This window comes from Lolium rigidum, chromosome 3 (genome assembly GCF_022539505.1).
Source record: "Lolium rigidum isolate FL_2022 chromosome 3, APGP_CSIRO_Lrig_0.1, whole genome shotgun sequence".
Taxonomy (NCBI): Eukaryota; Viridiplantae; Streptophyta; class Magnoliopsida; order Poales; family Poaceae; genus Lolium; species Lolium rigidum.
In genome coordinates, this window is record NC_061510.1 from 382,536,522 (window position 1) to 382,554,004 (window position 17,483).

At 45.2% G+C, this 17,483-nt stretch overlaps 1 protein-coding gene across 1 annotated transcript; it reads right to left on the reverse strand.

Moving 5' to 3' along the window:
- Positions 1–3,249: 3,249 nt before the first annotated feature.
- Positions 3,250–6,750, reverse strand: LOC124704420 (probable xyloglucan glycosyltransferase 9). The gene is made up of 5 exons (XM_047236675.1): positions 5,757–6,750; positions 5,352–5,660; positions 4,971–5,261; positions 4,720–4,833; positions 3,250–4,283 (listed from the first exon to the last, which is right to left on the reverse strand). Exons 1-5 carry the CDS (start codon positions 6,501–6,503, stop codon positions 3,645–3,647), a joined length of 2,100 nt encoding a protein of 699 aa, XP_047092631.1. The 5' UTR covers positions 6,504–6,750; the 3' UTR covers positions 3,250–3,644.
- Between the last annotated feature and the right edge of the window lie 10,733 nt (positions 6,751–17,483).

Below are 17,483 nucleotides of genomic sequence, written 5' to 3' on the forward strand. Positions count from 1 at the left end.
TTGGATATGAAATTTTGGGATGTTGTAGGGACATGCTTCATGAGGACTCACATTTTTCGTATAATTTTTCGACACGTATAAAATACGTTTTTTCATGCGGTAGCGCTAGTAGCACTAAAGGTGCAGTAGACTAGATATCTTCTCGTCCTGTGTTGTCGGTGGCGCAAATAATTGCAGATATTTCCATCCTTCCGTTCCAACGTCAGTGGGGAGAAAAAACGACCCAGCCTGACAAACCGGAGATGGTTAGTGTGAAACTGGATCGAGGCACACGGACTAACTCAAGGGAGCAATAATTCGTGACACCACCAGCTTAATCATCAGCGCTATGGCTACTCTACAAGCTTGCCACCATCATGCGTAATGATCACAAATTCGAACGAACTTGGCTTCTATACGAACGAAAACAGCCGCTGATACGTAACCTGTCTGGTCCCTTGGCTTGTACTGCAGGATGGCGACCTCCCTAATTACAAGCAACATCAGACAAAGCTGCACTTAAAAACACCGATTATCCTGCACACACGCCAACGTCGTGCGGAATGCGCTTACCGCAGCACAAACTGGACCAGCAGCTAGCAGAAGAAGATGGATGGATCGGCGTCGCACAGCTGTCTCGCAGCCACATGCAATGCAAATTATGCAATGCAGATAAGGTGAGGCGAGGCACGACACGGCTGCACGTACGGGTCGAGCTCACCTCGCTCTCGCTGCCTGTCATCACTCTTTCCGTGGTACTGGTTCAGTTACGCACAGCTCACAGCCAGTGCAACCGACAGCCGGGTCGGCGTTAATTTTATTTGGCCGTCGCCACCACAGCATTTATCCGGTGGAATGGATAGGAACGTTAGTTTTTTCTAACAGTACCTTACAAATGACACCATGCAGCTTTGGAACATTCTTTCTACTAGTGTTGTTGTTGAGTACATTTATCTGTGCCCTTGGTGTGGACATTGGTATTTTATAATGGCTCACAAAATGACACCTCACAGCTGTAGGCAAATACTTGATTTTTACTAGTAGAATGGGGAGAATAGGCAGTGGCGGAGGACGAAAAAAATTTGAGGTCAGGCAAAATTTAAACGTAAAAAAATGTCCCAGAAGAATAAACTGTCTCGACATATTAATACTTTATATGATGGTAAGCGCACTCACTTAGTAGTATAGTAACAACAACATATTCAAATATAAGTAGAACCTACAAACGTACCGATAATGAATCTTTAATGCCGTCTAGAAGTTCCAGGCAATAGCAAAGCTCTACCTTTCAGTTGAAAATCTTTTTAAATTTCACCAAGATCGATGTAGCACACCATCAAATCATTAAGCCAACCATCTTGTTGCTCAACTCTATCTTGGTGATCTTCATCGCTGAGAATGTTCTTTCAACTGTTGTAGTCTCCACCGGTAATTGCCAAATTAGTAAGGCGGTAAAGTGTAGGAAACATGATGTGCCTTTCAAGTTCGAACATTAGTTGTCTGTCCATCTTACCGAGCTCACAGTTCACAAATTTAAAGTTTTAAACTTCAGCCAATTGAAAAAAAACTTTAAAAATTGTATCTTCCCCTTAGCTGCAGTGTTCTTCCCCTTCCCATCCATCTTAATAAAAAACAGCGTCACAGTCACCACAAAACCTAGACTGGCCGCGGGCACCACGTGATTTGCAGGACTAGGGGCGCACGGCCGGGGAGGGGGGCGGGGGAGTCAGATCAGAGGGATCTCGTCGGGAGAAGCAGCCAGGGTGTCGGCTGGCGGCGCAGTGAAATGGCTAGTCATGTCCAGCACGACTCGCGTCAAAGAGGAACAGACGAAAACTACTCACGATCGCGGATAGCTGGTTTTTTCTCACGATCAGAGCAAGCGCGGGCGTATCACGCCAGGACTACATCACGCACGGGCGCGGCCCAGCTAGCTGAAGCCTAGTTCGGTTGCTTATCTCCTCCTACCGGCCCACCTACTCTTTTTCCTTTGTTTTCTCTCAAAAACTATACAAAACTGATGGTATATTAACATATGCAATATACTTGATTTTTTTTGCCAAAAATCAAGGTAAGGCAAGTGCCATACCTTGCCCAAAGGGGAGCTCCGCCCCTGAGAATAGGTGAGATCCGAGAAAAATAAGCAGCCCCTCTCACGTCACCCCCCGTGAGGGAACCCTGATTTTATCCCGCTCCTCCTCCTTCATCGTCGTCATTGTGCATGCCGAGCAATGCCTGGTCAGCAGCCGCGGCGGTGTATGGACGCACATCGCCATGGTGGCGGGAGGCGGGTTGGGCGACGCTCGATGGTGGCTGGCCAGAGGTGACCTCGTGCTCGACACATCTTGTGCGTTCTTGAAGGCATCATTAAAGTGAAGCTCCTAGCTCCTTCCGCTACCCTTCGCGGGAAACCCTATATACATGGATCGGATGATGGCAGCGCTCTTACGTCGTACCCGCGAGCGATTATGGGATGGCTCCATGGTGGAGGCGTGGAGTGGTGTTGTTTCTAGCACATTGACGAAGTCAAGACTAGCATCGTGGCGGCGTTGAGGGAAGGCCTTACAGGGTCAATGCATAGATCTCTGTCCTGAAGATAGGTTTGCGGAAGACGGCATCAATGACTACTTTAACATGCACATGCGGTGATTGATGCACATGTTTTAGATGACGTGCGCCGACCCTAATGATGGGTACCCCTTCATCCTCGTAGATGTAGCGATTCTTATAGTCAACAAGGTGGCTTCGGGATGATCCATGTATTATCTTATAAGGTTTTGGTGAATAAATCAATAAAAAAAAGTTATGTGCATTATTTGAAGTCAAGGCCGGGTACATCCTCCATTTAAGAAAAGAAAATCAGAATGGAAACATTCCATGGAGTACTATACACCAGGAGATTGCGGTCTCCAGCTGTAAGATGACACCTTCTGGCCATGCAACAACCTGAGCACTCGTGTCACAACTTACCACACAAGTTTCCATCTCTTTGACATTTTTTGCTTTGAAAAGTTCATCATGCGTCACTAAACCTATTGACAGAAGGAACCCCATTCTTGACCGGATGCCGGAATCTAGATGCAATCTTTCTGGCAAAGCACAAAAAAGCTCCCCATCATGTGACGTCGTCATGGGCAGTTTCACCTTTGCCGGTGACAAGCACAACCTGTATACACACCAACACACATTGACCAGATCAACCCGGTACCTCAAACAAGCATCTACGAGGACACGTGAACGACACCTTCATCCGCCACACACATGAGTACGGATGGTTTCCAATCAATCAATGGCGTTCTGGCTTCTTCCTCGATCAATCGTGCACACGACGGAATACATTACATCACGCTAAGACAAGATCAGATCCCCCACACGAGCACCCAAAATTTTCATACAAAAGAATGGAGAGGCCTGGGAATCTGATTCCCATGCCAAAGAGGCTAGTATATCTACACATTCTACCGGGATCAGAAGCCTCTCTCTCGATCTCATCAAAGTAGACCCTGCTGGCAGATCATGTCGTGCGGTCATGGCTGAGAGCGGCACGGTTCCCTCCATGAATCTTTTCAAACCTCGGCCGAGAGCTTCGAGCTCGGTACCATCACTCCCATGGTGGTGTCAATCACCGTCATTTTAAGATCTATCGTGTCCATGTTTACAGTTTTTCACTCAACCTGCTCGCCTATGAGGTCAAGCCCTACTAACAAGAAGGAGATGCCCTGGAACAATAGGAAGTAGAAGTGTATGCCCTGCTTCGTGAGCAGGCTGCGGGCGGCGGCCGTTAATAGTAGCAGCGACAGGGCGAGCTCCTTCTTGTATATCCGGTTGTGCTTCTTCTTCTTCCTGCCATCTTTCTTCGGACTATCCGATTGATCCTTCAGCATCGCGTCGAGGTTCGGCGCCGAGCCGGTTCTCTGGTGGTGTCTCAGCTCCTTGGGCGGGACCGCCAAGGCGATGAGATCACCTTCTGATGATCGGCCGGATTTCTTGGTCACCACCCACTCGTAGGCGCTTCCGAGCTGGAACAGGCCTGAGATCATGGCGTTGAACTTGGTCACGGACATGGTGTTCTCGAAGAGCAGGTACGGGATGATGAAAGGGAAGGACTTTGGAGATGGTAGGATGTTGAGCAATGACATCAGGGCAGGGATGTAGCATACGACCCAGTCAGGGAGCTCCGCTTCGGGCACGAACATTGTCATCGGGAGGATGATGCAGAAGAGCGTGAAGGAGTAGAATGGCAGGATGAGCTTCCGGAGGAGGAAGAAGAGGAAGATCAAGTTGGCTTTCTTCCAAACCGAAATCTGCGGTAAAGGAAAAAAAAAAGAGTTAATAAGCAGGTACATTGGTAGGTTTGAGTGAGGTAAATTGTTTCTACCGCAATAATAGCAACAAGGAATTCAAGAAGCTAAACCGAGTAGCATATATAAATTCCTCCATGCTAATACAAAACAAACTGGTCTAACAGATAGTGTTACATTGGAGTGTATTGAAGGCAAATGATGAGAAAGCATTTTTCAAAGTGTAACCTAAGCAACCAGCACAACAGGCAAGTACTAAAGGAGAGGTCTCACAGAATTGTGTATTTAAAGACCCCATTTCAAAAGCACCAACATTTCAGAATTTTCGCCGAACATGTTAACATTATTGAAGCAATCTCTCACGTGCCATGTCGACGTTAGCATATCTAAATTGTCTGTACAACTATGTTTAGGTACAATAAAAAGAGCATGACAATACCTTGGACTTGATGATATCCGGTAAGCAAAGCCTGAATAGCTGCATTGGACCGGAATGCCACCGATGTTGTTGCTTTCTGTAAGCCTCGTATGACTCGGGTAATTCACATTGGCACTTTAGGCAGTATAACAAACAATTCAGTTCAACTCAACTAGATACATTCATATTAGAGTCAATTAATATGAACCGGAGGGAGTAGTAAATTAAATTGCCAAGTCACTTATCGAGAAGAAATTGGTCATAAACAATACCTCAACATCATTGAGGAAGATAAACTTCCAGCCATGGAGATGTGCCCGAACTGCAATGTCCATATCCTCCACCGTAGTCCGCTCCATCCACCCGCCTGAATCTTCCAATGCCTTGATCCTCCAAACTCCAGCAGTGCCATTGAACCCAAAGAAGTTCAAGAACACTCCATTGACCTGCTGTTCCACCTCAAAGTGGAAGCACAGATTGATGTTCTGCAATCTAGTCAGTAGGTTCTCATCCTTGTTCACGAAAGACCATCTTGCTTGCACCAGCCCCAATTCATCGTTGTCCTGAAACAAGAGCAAAATTGATAAATCAGAATTGGAATCCTTAACCAGATAACAAAAAGGAAGTACACAATTCCCCCTGAGTTTATTTACCTTGAAATGTGGGACGCTGCGCTTTAAGAAGTCTGGGTTTGGTTGGAAGTCAGCGTCAAAGATGGCAACAAATTCGTAATCCTTGACGTAGCTGCAGCCCATGGCTGACTTGAGGTTCCCAGCCTTGTACCCATCCCTGAGCACACGATGCCGGTAGAGAATCCTAGCCCCGTTCTGCTGCCACTTCGCAACCTCATCTCTGATGAGTGACTGCGTCGTCGGGTCGTCGGAGTCGTCCAACACCTGAACCAAGAAGTTGGACCTCGGCCAATCAAGGTTGCAGACGGCCGCAATCGATTGTTGATACACCTGAGCGACGACCAGATGGTTAAATTATTGCAGAATTGGAGTAAAAATAAGAGGCATCTGCGGAGCAACAGCTAAGTAATGCAGCGACACACTGACCTCCTTCTCGTTGCACATTGGTATCTGCACGAGCACCATGGGGTAGTAGCCGGCGTCGGGGTCCTCGGCGTCCGGCAGCGGCGAGGATTTAAGCTTTGGCTTGATGCGCTTCAGGTTGATGTAGAAGCAGCCAAGGCACTGGATGAGGCGGTCGGCGCTCTGGATGAGGAAGAGCACCACACACGCGTCGGTGAGGAACTGGAGGAGCGGCGCGAGGTAGGCGGCGCGGAGGCGCAGCCAGGAGCCGTAGAGCGACTCGACGCCGATAATGGGGAGGGCCAGCGCGGAGGCTGCGAGGTTCCAGCCGTTAACGTGCGCGGCCAGCTCGACGGCCAGGAGGAGCATGGAGAGGACGAGGAAGGCCCTGATGCAGGCGTAGAAGCGGGAGCGCAGCACGGGGCTCTCCGCGCCCGCCACGCCGGCGTCGGCGTCGGTCCGGCCGTCGGCCACCCTGCGCCTGGCGGCGGCGCCGAGGGCGACGGCGGCGGAGGCGAGCGAGGCCAGGCATCCCGCGGCGCGGTGCGCCTTGAGCAGCAGCACCCAGGTGATCTGCTTGGCGTTCTTGCCGCGGCCTCCCTTGCGGCGGGCACCGGTGGCGCCGGCGCCGACGAGGAAGTCCTCGTCGTCGTCCTCCGGCGAGATCTCGGAGATGGACCAGTTGGGGTTCTCCATCTTGACGACCACCGGCGTGCCCCGGTAGGCGTCGCCGCCGGCCCTACCGCCCCACAAGCCGGTCCATGGCGCCATGAATGGCCCGTCGAAGAACCCCAAGGCCTCCCCCGGCACCGGCCAAGGCCTCGACCTTTCGTTTCCCTGCCCCAAATTAGACGCCCACTCCGCCGCACACTATTCCTGGGGCTCCCCTTGCTGCTTTTAGAGCCCTCCGACTCCACCAACCCAGCGCTAACCTATCCCAAAGCTCCACTGTGCAGCGGCGAGCTTCACTCCACTGCCATTTTTTTGAGCTTAAGAAGAGGGGCAGAGGAGGGGAGGCGGCGAGACTGGGAGGACGGACTGGGAACAGCTCAACGCGTCTAGTAGAGAGAAATATTTTACTACGTGAGTTAATTTCCCTTTTCTTCGCTGCATGCCTTTTTTGTTTTTCTACTTTTTGGGTATGGTTTTTATTCCGGAGATAATTACGGTGAGAAATTTACGCGGTTCCTGTCGTTTAAATGCAGGGCACACGGGGTTAACATAATTTGTCCTTTTTTTTTAATTTGAACTTTCAAAAGGGCAACAACATCATTGCATCGCAGCTCGTGAACTCTTGGCTTTAGTTTTGTTGTGTGATAAGGGATACATGGAACGTGCTTTGATGAAAACCAAAAAGAAATAATCGTGCCACAAATTTCTGTTTCATTTTCTGTTTGCTCGTTTTCCTTTGTTCTTTTGCTTACTTGTCTTCATTTCTTGTAGGAGTAGTCACAGTGAAACTTTTATCTGGCTCCTCTGATTTTCCTAATGTTTGACAAAATCCACTGTGTTCTTCGGGTAAGCAAGGTTGGATTTGGTCATTCACGGGAAAATATGGCAGCAACTTCACGTTTCCTCCTTTCCCCTCTTTAAGATGAGAAGATAACAGTATTGACTATTGACGGCGTGGTAATGCGTTTTGCACTTCAGGCCGAAGTTTCCCCACATATGCCAAACGCATCCCTCCGATCCTTCCGTTTTATAGAATGGTCCTCACGTAACCATGGCTATGGAATGTGGCCTCATATTATGACGTTCTGTTTGGAAGGACGCTATAATTACATATGTGGGGGGCAACTTACGGGTACAAAATTCAATTCATAGACCTACCAAATTTGTACTGGTATTTAGCTTCACATTTATTTTAGAATAATATTTTATTCTTGGCTGACAGCTCATTCATGCACTCAAGGGCAGAAAAACAGATAATGATGGTGTGGACATTGTATTTTCAGATCAACACATTGTTTAAAATCATACCCATTATTGGTATACTTCATTGCCTATATATAAAAAAAAAGACGTAATTAGATAGTTTGTGCTCCAATTCAACATATTATTGTACAATTGAGGACACACAAGAGGCGATCCTATGGGGTCGCAAACGTCAACTCGCGGCGGCCTGTTTCGCCGTGTGGATGATATGTAGTAGAAGTGTTTACAACTCTTAACAACAATGGACAAAAAACAAAAAAAAAATCCTATGTTCAAATATATCCGCATGCAAATAATTTTTGAATTCTGACCACCTTTTCAAGAATAACATTTTTCATGTTTTTATATATAAAGCCACTAAGTATTCCAAGCAAAACTTTGACTAACAATTTGATCGATAAACAGTAAGTTATACTACTATAACACTGAAAATATAGAAACATCCTTAAAATATGAATCCAATAATATATACTTTTAGTGACATATAACTCATATTATGTTGATTAAATTATTAATCAAAATTCTACCTCGAAATGCATATTTTCCTTTTATATATAAACATATGAAGTACGTACTTGGATCGCCTAGGTTTGAACAAGTTTCTTTTGACAACTAGAAACCAATCAAATAAATTCCTTTTAAAAATCTTTGGGGCATTTACAAGTTTTTTTAAAATTTGCCGGGCATTGTTACGAAAGATATGTACTGCTATTTCTTTTTATCCAAAAAGCTTAGAACTTTGTGAACGTATATGGTTGCCCAAGACATGCTCAAATCCACATGTTGGTTGCCCTTCTCAATCTTAAATCATGACTCTTTGTGGGCATTGTCGTTCGTCAGCGGTCGACGGAACAGATACATGCACACACGAGTCCGCCATGGTCAAGGTCTTCTCGAGGTTGTCTTGCGCTTTGCTTCGACGATTCTTTTGACGAAGAAGGTAGAGCGGGACGAATTACGATTCCGCGGGATTCTAACCACACAGCCATCTTCTTGGCATGGCGAGCCCTACATTGCAATGATGTGTTGGAACCAAGAATTGGTGCGGCGATGGAAGGGCACATGAATGATGGTCAGAGTTGGCAATTACGATTCGAACCGACCTAGTTTCGGTCATCTCATGGCCATCTGATTGAAGTGATGAAGACGTATGATGTGTCTTCGAGAAGCGTTACCCGTGAAGTTAGGTCGTTTTAGCCCTACTTTGTTTACCTGGAAAAATAAATGGACGCACGTAGTCTAACAAATTTAGGTTGAACTATATAGCGGAGCTTCTGAGTAATAAAATGTCAAAAGAAAAAATGAATACCCCCAAAAGTGCGTGTGTTGGGGGAGGGGTTGAAACAAACAAATTTCACATGAAGCAAAATCGGTTCACGACCCGCACGTGAGGGAGTGGAGCCATCTGATTAGCTGCGGAGACGGTAAATTAGTCTGCGTCGTCGATCTGACAGTCTCTCTCTCACCCCGTGAAGAAGAGAAGAGCCGCTCCCCGATCGGACGGCAGACGTTCACCACCAACGCGTCCGATTCAAACTGGGCCGTCCGATGGAGCTGCCCTTTCCCCGTACGTGGCCCCAGGCCGGTAAAGAAGGCGACAGCGAAGCGAGGGGAAAGGCAGGCAGGAGGCAGGAGGCAGTAAAAGGCAAAGCGTAACCCAGCTAGCGTGTGCGGCCCACAAGGCCACAACGTCCTGACGCGGAGATCGACGGACGGGCATACGTGGGGCCCCGTCACGAGACGGTGACGGGATACGGGACCATGCCGCGCGCGTTGTTCCCGTATCTTCCTTGTGCTGCCCTCCGTCGCGTCGTCTTCGCCGGTGGCTGGTCAGGTCATCCCGCGACGAGACGTCGGTCGGGGTCGGTGTCGCGGCGATGGTGCGTGACGAGCGGGCGGATTCGCGCGTCACCAATGGAGCGTCCACTGGCAGTGCGTGCAGGAGACCGAGCGCAGCGCGCGCGCTGAGGTTTGGAAGGAGCACGCGCGCACTCGTGTGCCAATCAATGCCGCCCGCCATCAATGGGTGGGATCGCCGGGTGGGTGTGCCGGCGGAGCTTGCACGGCACGACACTCAAAGCCCGTGTCCCTCCCTCGCCAGGACACACAGAGAGGCCCATGGATCCATCGGTACGTACATACGTCTACGTGCACATTAACGTGCCAGTGGATCAGGGACATACATGCTCCATGTGCGTGCGTGTAACCACCGCGCGCCAATGCTGCCGCTGCTTCGCAAACCCCGTACGATGGATCACACCTCAACCTGTTGCTATTGCACGCCCTGCTAAAATGGGTATGTGTATGTCTCGCTCCGGCAGGTGGGCATGATAGTACATGCAACGCAACGCAACGCAACGAGGGGCATGTCGCAACAGCATGCATGGCCAGCGGACAAGGGTCGCAAGCTCTTCAACAAGGAAACACATGTCTCCTCATCTCGTGGAGCGTGCTACACTTTAATATGCTGATGAACGACATCTTTTTAGTACAGCACGACATCGATAAAGCAAGAAATTCAAAATTAATATTACTACCAGTTTTCGACCAACTTTCACGATTTAAAATAAACTTCTGCGAAAGAAAAATAATTGTTTTGCTTCGGCGAGACTCAAGACGAGGGCACCCCTTTTACGCCGCCGAATCATACGGCTGTGGGCAAGGCCAGTTTTCTATCAGGTACCTATTTACACATTCTGATGCGTTATGGGAGACACACAATAGCTACTTAGATGAGAACGCATCAAGTAAGGAATACCAAAAGAAAAAAGACAAAATAGTTGGAAACGAAAAATACTATCCTTTGGCGGAAGAGTAGTTCATATTACTTGGGCAATAGGTAATATGCAACTATTTGGTTTCTTTTTTCTACCTATCGAAATGAGTTTTATGTCGATTGACTTATTTCTAATAAGGATTCTTTTTCGCAATTTCATAGTGAGAAAAAACAAATACCTCAACTGGCTAATTGGATTGCAGTTTGCCACCCTAATGATCAAGGACGGCTTGGTGTTCACACTCTTGAGGTTAAGCGGAGAATCTTCTTGCCGCAGATAGGTGCACGAAACTCTTCGAAAAAGAAAATAGGTAGCGGCTCACTTGCGCTATCTCAAGTTTATTGAAAACTCGAAGACTCGCTTTTCTATGATGGCCTAATTAACGATAACGAAGAAATACTTTTTCCAATATAGTTCGCTTCATAATCAAGGATGGCTCATAAGTGGTTGCCTAACGCTACACTCCAAATAAAATATCCAGCTCTATACAACATTCTTCGTCACAAAAGCGATACAATAGCAAAGATGTTGTAGTCCTCCCTACCAAATATAACGGTCAAAAGAGATCCAGTTGGTCATTGGACTGGCTTGCAAAATGGCATGTTTGATGCAGTGTTTCGCTTTGTTACAATCAACGCAACGGATTAACAAATCTACTTGAGTGATAAGTTTTTTTCCGGAGTCCATATATATAGTCCTAATACAACCAAATCAGTTAGTCAATAATAGCAAAGTATATAAAATGAAGATTTTACTATAGACTAAGATTTCGCCATGGTATCTTTGTAGTGGAGTAATACTCACCAAAGATAACCTTGTAAAACTCAGTTGACGGCGGAAGTACAAAGTGTGTAGTTTGTCATCATGACGAGACTATTAAGCACCTATTCTCCAAGTTAAGAATTGCTAGATCTATCTGATCGGCCATCTAAGTAGGTTATATCTTATACCTACAACGTGATATTGCTAATATATATTGAACAACCGACTAAATGGTGTGGTCCATAGTTTATAATACTTATTACGCTGGGAGAACTTGCCGTTATTTGGTGGCTATGGATTTGTAGAAACGACAAGGTTTTTAACGATCACAATTTCTTCTTTAATGCCAGTGTTTATGGAGGTACAACCTGTTTAGGAAGATGTCTACTCGGTTGAAGAACACGGTAAGTGATACTTTTATCCAATATAGACAACATAATGTTACGAGTGGCTCTCTATGTCATATGCGCTTATGTAGTTTCTTTGAGAATTACATGTATTGCGACTTTGTTTTGTTTTGTTCATCTAAATTTGTACCATTATAGAGAACCAACCTTAGATTGGGTGGTTAGAAGGGTGGTTGTATCCCCAGCCCGTCGACAGCGAGGTGTCGGTGGTTACTTCGTCAATTTCAAGATTCGATCCGCCGGCTCAGTCTTCTCGAGGTGCTCATAGGGGTAGGGTCTGCGGGTGTGCATTCGTAGGGGTGAGTGTATGCGCGTGTGTGAGCGTTTGCGTTTGTATTATGTTTTAAAAAAAATCGTTATACGTGACCTAGTTATGCAGCAACTGGATATAGTTATTAAAAATTTTAAGTGACAAATGGTAATTTGCCAGAAAGAAAAGAAAGAAAGAAAGACGTTTTGATTGTACTCTATTGTCATCCAAACTTCAATAGTTTCATATATCTAGGCATGTCCTCCAGTCATCTGCTACACTAGTTCCTTTGATCATTTTGCTTCATCGTTACTACTTACTACTCCCTCCCTCCCAGTTTAGGATGCGCATAATTCTTGACCCGCATACCAATAAGCTGCATGCAGCGTCGTGGAGAAAATCTTCTAGACTAAAATACCCTCCCGCAAGATTGATAAGCATGCAAGGCTGCCCATCCTCCTCCATTAATACCCATGCATGCATTGGTCAGCTCCTCCTCGCACGTCCCTTCGGTCTCCACCCTTCCTTCTTCCCAGACGGACATTCAATCCCGCCAAGCTTTCATCCATGGCTGCTCCAACCAAAGCACAATGGCGCGAATGAGCAGCAAAAAAATTCGTTTGAATTTCACTAAAAGAGCTGCATTTGGAGGGAACTAAACCATGGCGCCGTTTCTGTAAAATTCGAATGAAAATTTCAGTCTCCCTCTCCTGCACTCTATAAATACTCCATGGCGCCATTGAGCTTTTCTCATCACCTTCCTTTCTTTTCCCTCCTTGTCTCCCATGGATACTGATGGTCCTATCGATTGGGACGCCATGGAAGATCAGTACGACGGTGCGGCCATCGACTTGAACTACGCCTATGTGTTTGAAGAAAGCGATGATGGTATGGTGTTGTTCATTGCTGTTCACGCAGCTCATGGTCTCCATCTTCCTGCTCCTTCTCGTTGTGTTGGCCTCGCAGCTCACCACACAGCTTTTCTTCTTCGCTCAGGAGTTCACGACCTCGACGGAGCAGCTCTTCTTCGGGGACCTCCTCCTCCTCTTCTTGGCTATCTAAGAACCACGACGGATCCATGCCACTGTCGTCGTCCATGGAGTGAGAGAGAGAATACGGGAAAGAGGAGTTGAAGAGACTGGGAGAAGACGAGGAAGACAAGAGTAAATCTGGCCAAGGAATTAATGCATAGAGCTGGCATGCAGTATTTTCTGGCGCCGTTGCCGGGGAGGAAAGGTAAAAGGCACTCATACTCCGGTCCCAGGTAAAGTACTTTTCTGTTGCCGTTGTGTGTGTGCTCGAAGCTATTTCCTTTAGATCCCGCAATTGCATCTTTTTGTTTCTTGTTTACACTAGTTTGGCATAATGGACAACAATGAGCTTCTTATTCTATTTCCTGATTTAAGACATGGATGGTTTGATGCGAAAATTAAAAAACCTATGGAACCTTATTTGCATGTCGGTAGTAATATTAGTATGAACGCTTTGAACACCATTGTTGATAATGATATAGAAAGTTCTAAGCTTGGGGAAGCTGGTTTTCATGATCTTTTTAGTCCCCCAAGCATTGAGGAGAAAATTTACTTTGATGATACTTTGCCTTCTATTTATGATGATTATAATGATAGTGGTCTTTTGGTGCCACCTACTATGGAGAGTAAATTTTGTTGTGATTATACTATGCCTCCTACACTTGATGAGAATAATAATGATAGCTACTTTGTTGAATTTGCTCCCACTACAACTAATAAAATTGATTATGCTTATGTGGAGAGTAATTATTTTATGCATGAGACTCATGATAAGAATGCTTTATGTGATAGTTATATTGTTGAGTTTGCTCATGTTGCTACTCGAAAGTTATTATGAGAGAGGAAAATATGGTTGTAGAAATTTTCATGTTACTAAAACACCTCTCTATGTGCTGAAATTTTTGAAGCTACACTTGTTTTATCTTCCTATGCTTGTCACTTTGCTCTTCATGAACTTGTTTATTTACAAGATTCCTATGCATAGGAAGCATGTTAGACTTAAATTTGTTTTGAATTTGCCTCTTGATGCTCTCTTTTGCTTCAACTACTATTTCTTGCGAGTGCATCATTAAAACTCACTGAGCCCATCTTAATGGCTATAAAGAAAGCACTTCTTGGGAGATAACCCATGTGTTTATTTTGCTACAGTACTTTTATTTTGTATTTGAGTCTTGGAAGTTGTTACTACTGTAGCAACCTCTCCTTATCTTATTTTTATCGCATTGTTGTGCCAAGTAAAGTCTTTGATAGTAAGGTTCATACTAGATTTGGATTACTGCGCAGAAACAGATTTCTTTGTTGTCACGAATTTCGACCTGCCTCTCTGTAGGTAGCTCAGAAAAATATGCCAATTTACGTGCGTGATCCTCAGATATGTACGCAACTTTCATTCAATTTGGGCATTTTCATTTGAGCAAGTCTGATGCCTCGATAAAATCCATCTTTACGAACTGTTCTGTTTTGACAGATTCTGCCTTTTTATTTCGCATTCCCTCTTTTGCTATGTTGGATGAATTTCTTTGATCCATTAATGTCCAGTAGCTTTATGCAATGTCCAGAAGTGTTAAGAATGATTGTGTCACCTCTGAACATGTTAGTTTTTATTGTGCACTAACCCTCTAATGAGTTGTTTCGAGTTTGGTGTGGAGGAAGTTTTCAAGGGTCAAGAGAGGAGGATGATATACTATGATCAAGAAGAGTGAAGAGTCTAAGCTTGGGGATGCCCCGGTGGTTCACCCCTGCATATTTAAAGAAGACTCAAGCATCTAAGCTTGGGGATGCCCAAGGCATCCCCTTCTTCATCGACAAATTATCAGGTTCCTTCTCTTGAAACTATATTTTTATTCGGCCACATCTTATGTACTTTGCTTGGAGCGTCGGTTTGTTTTTTGTTTTTGTTTTGTTTGAATAAAATGGATCCTAGCATTCATTGTGTGGGAGAGAGACACGCTCCGCTGTTGCATATGGACAAGTATGTCCTTAATCTTTACTCATAGTATTCATGGCGAAGGTTGAATCTTCTTCGTTAAATTGTTATATGGTTGGAATCGGGAAATGCTACATGTAGTAATTCTAAAATGTCTTGAATAATTTGATACTTGGCAATTATTGTGCTCATGTTTAAGCTCTTGCATCATATACTTTGCACCCATTAATGAAGAAACACCTAGAGCTTGCTAAATTTGGTTTGCATATTTGGTCTCTCTAAAGTCTAGATAATTTCTAGTATTGAGTTTGAACAACAAGGAAGACGGTGTAGAGCCTTATAATGTTTACAATATGTCTTTTATGTGAGTTTTGCTGCACCGGTTCATCCTTGTGTTTGTTTCAAATAACCTTGCTAGCCTAAACCTTGTATCGAGAGGGAATACTTCTCATGCATCCAAAATCCTTGAGCCAACTACTATGCCATTTGTGTCCACCATACCTACCTACTACATGGTATTTCTCCGCCATTCCAAAGTAAATTGCTTGAGTGCTACCTTTAAATAATTCAATATTTATCACCTCTGATTTGTGTCAATGTTTTATAGCTCATGAGGAAGTATGTGGTGTTTATCTTTCATTCTTGTTGGGCAACTTTCACCAATGGACTACTGGCTTCATCCGCTTATCCAATAATTTTGCAAAAAGAGCTGGCAATGGGATTCCCGAGTCCCAAATTAATTAACCTAAATAGACACTCCTCCATGGTATGTGATTGTTGGACGGCACCCGAAGGATTCGGTTAGCCATGGCTTGAGAAAGCAAAGGTGGGGAGGAGTGTCATCATAATAAAACTAAAATAAAAAGGCACTCCTTCATGGTATGAGATTGTTGGCAGGCACCCGAGGATTCGGTTAGCCATGGTTTGTGAAAGAAAGGTTGGAAGGAGTGCCACCCAAAAATAAAAATAATTCATGGGAGCCGCTCTTTGAAGGTTTGTCTGGCAAGGGGTTAGAGTGCCCACTACCATTCGTTGACAACAACAAACACCTCTCAAAATTTTACTTTTATGCTCTCTTTATGTTTTCAAAATAAAAGCTCTAGCACAAATATAGCAATCGATGCTTTCCTCTTTGAAGGACCTTTCTTTTACTTTTATGTTGAGTCAGTTCACCTATCTCTCTCCACCTCAAGAAGCAAACACTTGTGTGAACTGTGCATTGATTCCTACATAATTGCATATTGCACTTGTTATATTGCTTTGCATTGACAAACTATCATTGAGATATACATGTTACAAGTTGAAAGCAACCGCTGAAACTTAATCTTCCTTTGTGTTGCTTCAATGCCTTTACTATGAATTTATTGCTTTATGAGTTAACTCTTATGCAAGACTTATTGATGCTTGTCTTGAAAGTACTATTCATGAAAAGTCTTTGCTTTATGATTCAGTTGTTTACTCATGTCATTACCATTGTTTTGATCGCTGCATTCATTACATGTGTTTACAATAGTATGATCAAGGTTATGATGGCATGTCACTCCATAAATTATCTTTGTTATCGTTTACGCTCGGGACGAGCGAGAACTAAGCTTGGGGATGCTGATACGTCTCCGACGTATCGATAATTTCTTATGTTCCATGCCACATTATTGATGATATCTACATGTTTTATGCATACTTTATGTCATATTTATGCGTTTTCCGGAACTAACCTATTGACGAGATGCCGAAGGGCCAGTTCCTATTTTCTGCTGTTTTTGGTTTCAGAAATCCTAGTAAGGAAATATTCTCGGAATCGGACGAAATCAACACCGAAGATCTTAGAATCCCCGGGAGCTTCCAGAACACCCGAGAACCGTCAGAGAGGGGCCACAGGGGGCCCACACATGGTGGCGGCGCGGCCCAGGAGGGGGGCGCGCCGCCCTAGTGTCTGGTGGCCCCACCAGGACTCCACCGACCTTGCCCTTCCGCCTACTTAAAGTCTCTGTCGCGAAAACCCTACCACGTTCGATGAAACCGGAGAAAACCTTCCGGAGCCGCCGCCATCGCGAAGCCAAGATGCGGGGGACGGGAGTCTCGTTCCGGCACGCCACCGGGACGGGGAAGTGCCCCCGGAAGGCTCCTCCATCGACACCACCGCCATCTTCATCAACGCTGCTGTCTCCCATGAGGAGGGAGTAGTTCTCCGTCGAGGCTAAGGGCTGTACCGGTAGCTATGTGGTTAATCTCTCTCCTATGTACTTCAATACAATAATCTCATGAGCTGGCTTACATGATTGAGATTCATATGATGATGCTTGTAATCTAGATGTCATTATGCTAGTCAAGTGGGTTTTACTTATGTGATCTCCGGAGACTCCTTGTCCCACGTGTGTAAAGGTGACGAGTGTGTGCACCGTGTGGGTCTCTTAGGCTATATTTCACGAGAATACTTATTCACTGTTATGAATGGCATAGTGAAGTGCTTATTTATATCCCTTTATGATTGCAATGTGTTTTGTATCACAATTTATCTCGTGTGCTACTCTAGTGATGTTATTAAAGTAGTTTATTCCTCCTGCACGGTGTAATGGTGACGGTGTGTGCATCGTGTAGTACTTGGCGTAGGCTATGATTGTGATCTCTTGTAGATTATGAAGTTAACTATTGCTATGATAGT

Excerpts from the sequence above, each read along its gene's own strand:
- LOC124704420 (XM_047236675.1), bottom strand. The coding sequence starts at position 6,503 with ATGGCGCCATGGACCGGCTTGTGGGGCGGTAGGGCCGGCGGCGACGCC. Across the intron at positions 4,834-4,970 it reads TCTTCCTCAATGATGTTGAG|TGCCAATGTGAATTACCCGA; the intron begins GTATTGTTTATG and ends TACTGCCTAAAG. Across the intron at positions 4,284-4,719 it reads CGGATATCATCAAGTCCAAG|ATTTCGGTTTGGAAGAAAGC; the intron begins GTATTGTCATGC and ends CCTTTACCGCAG.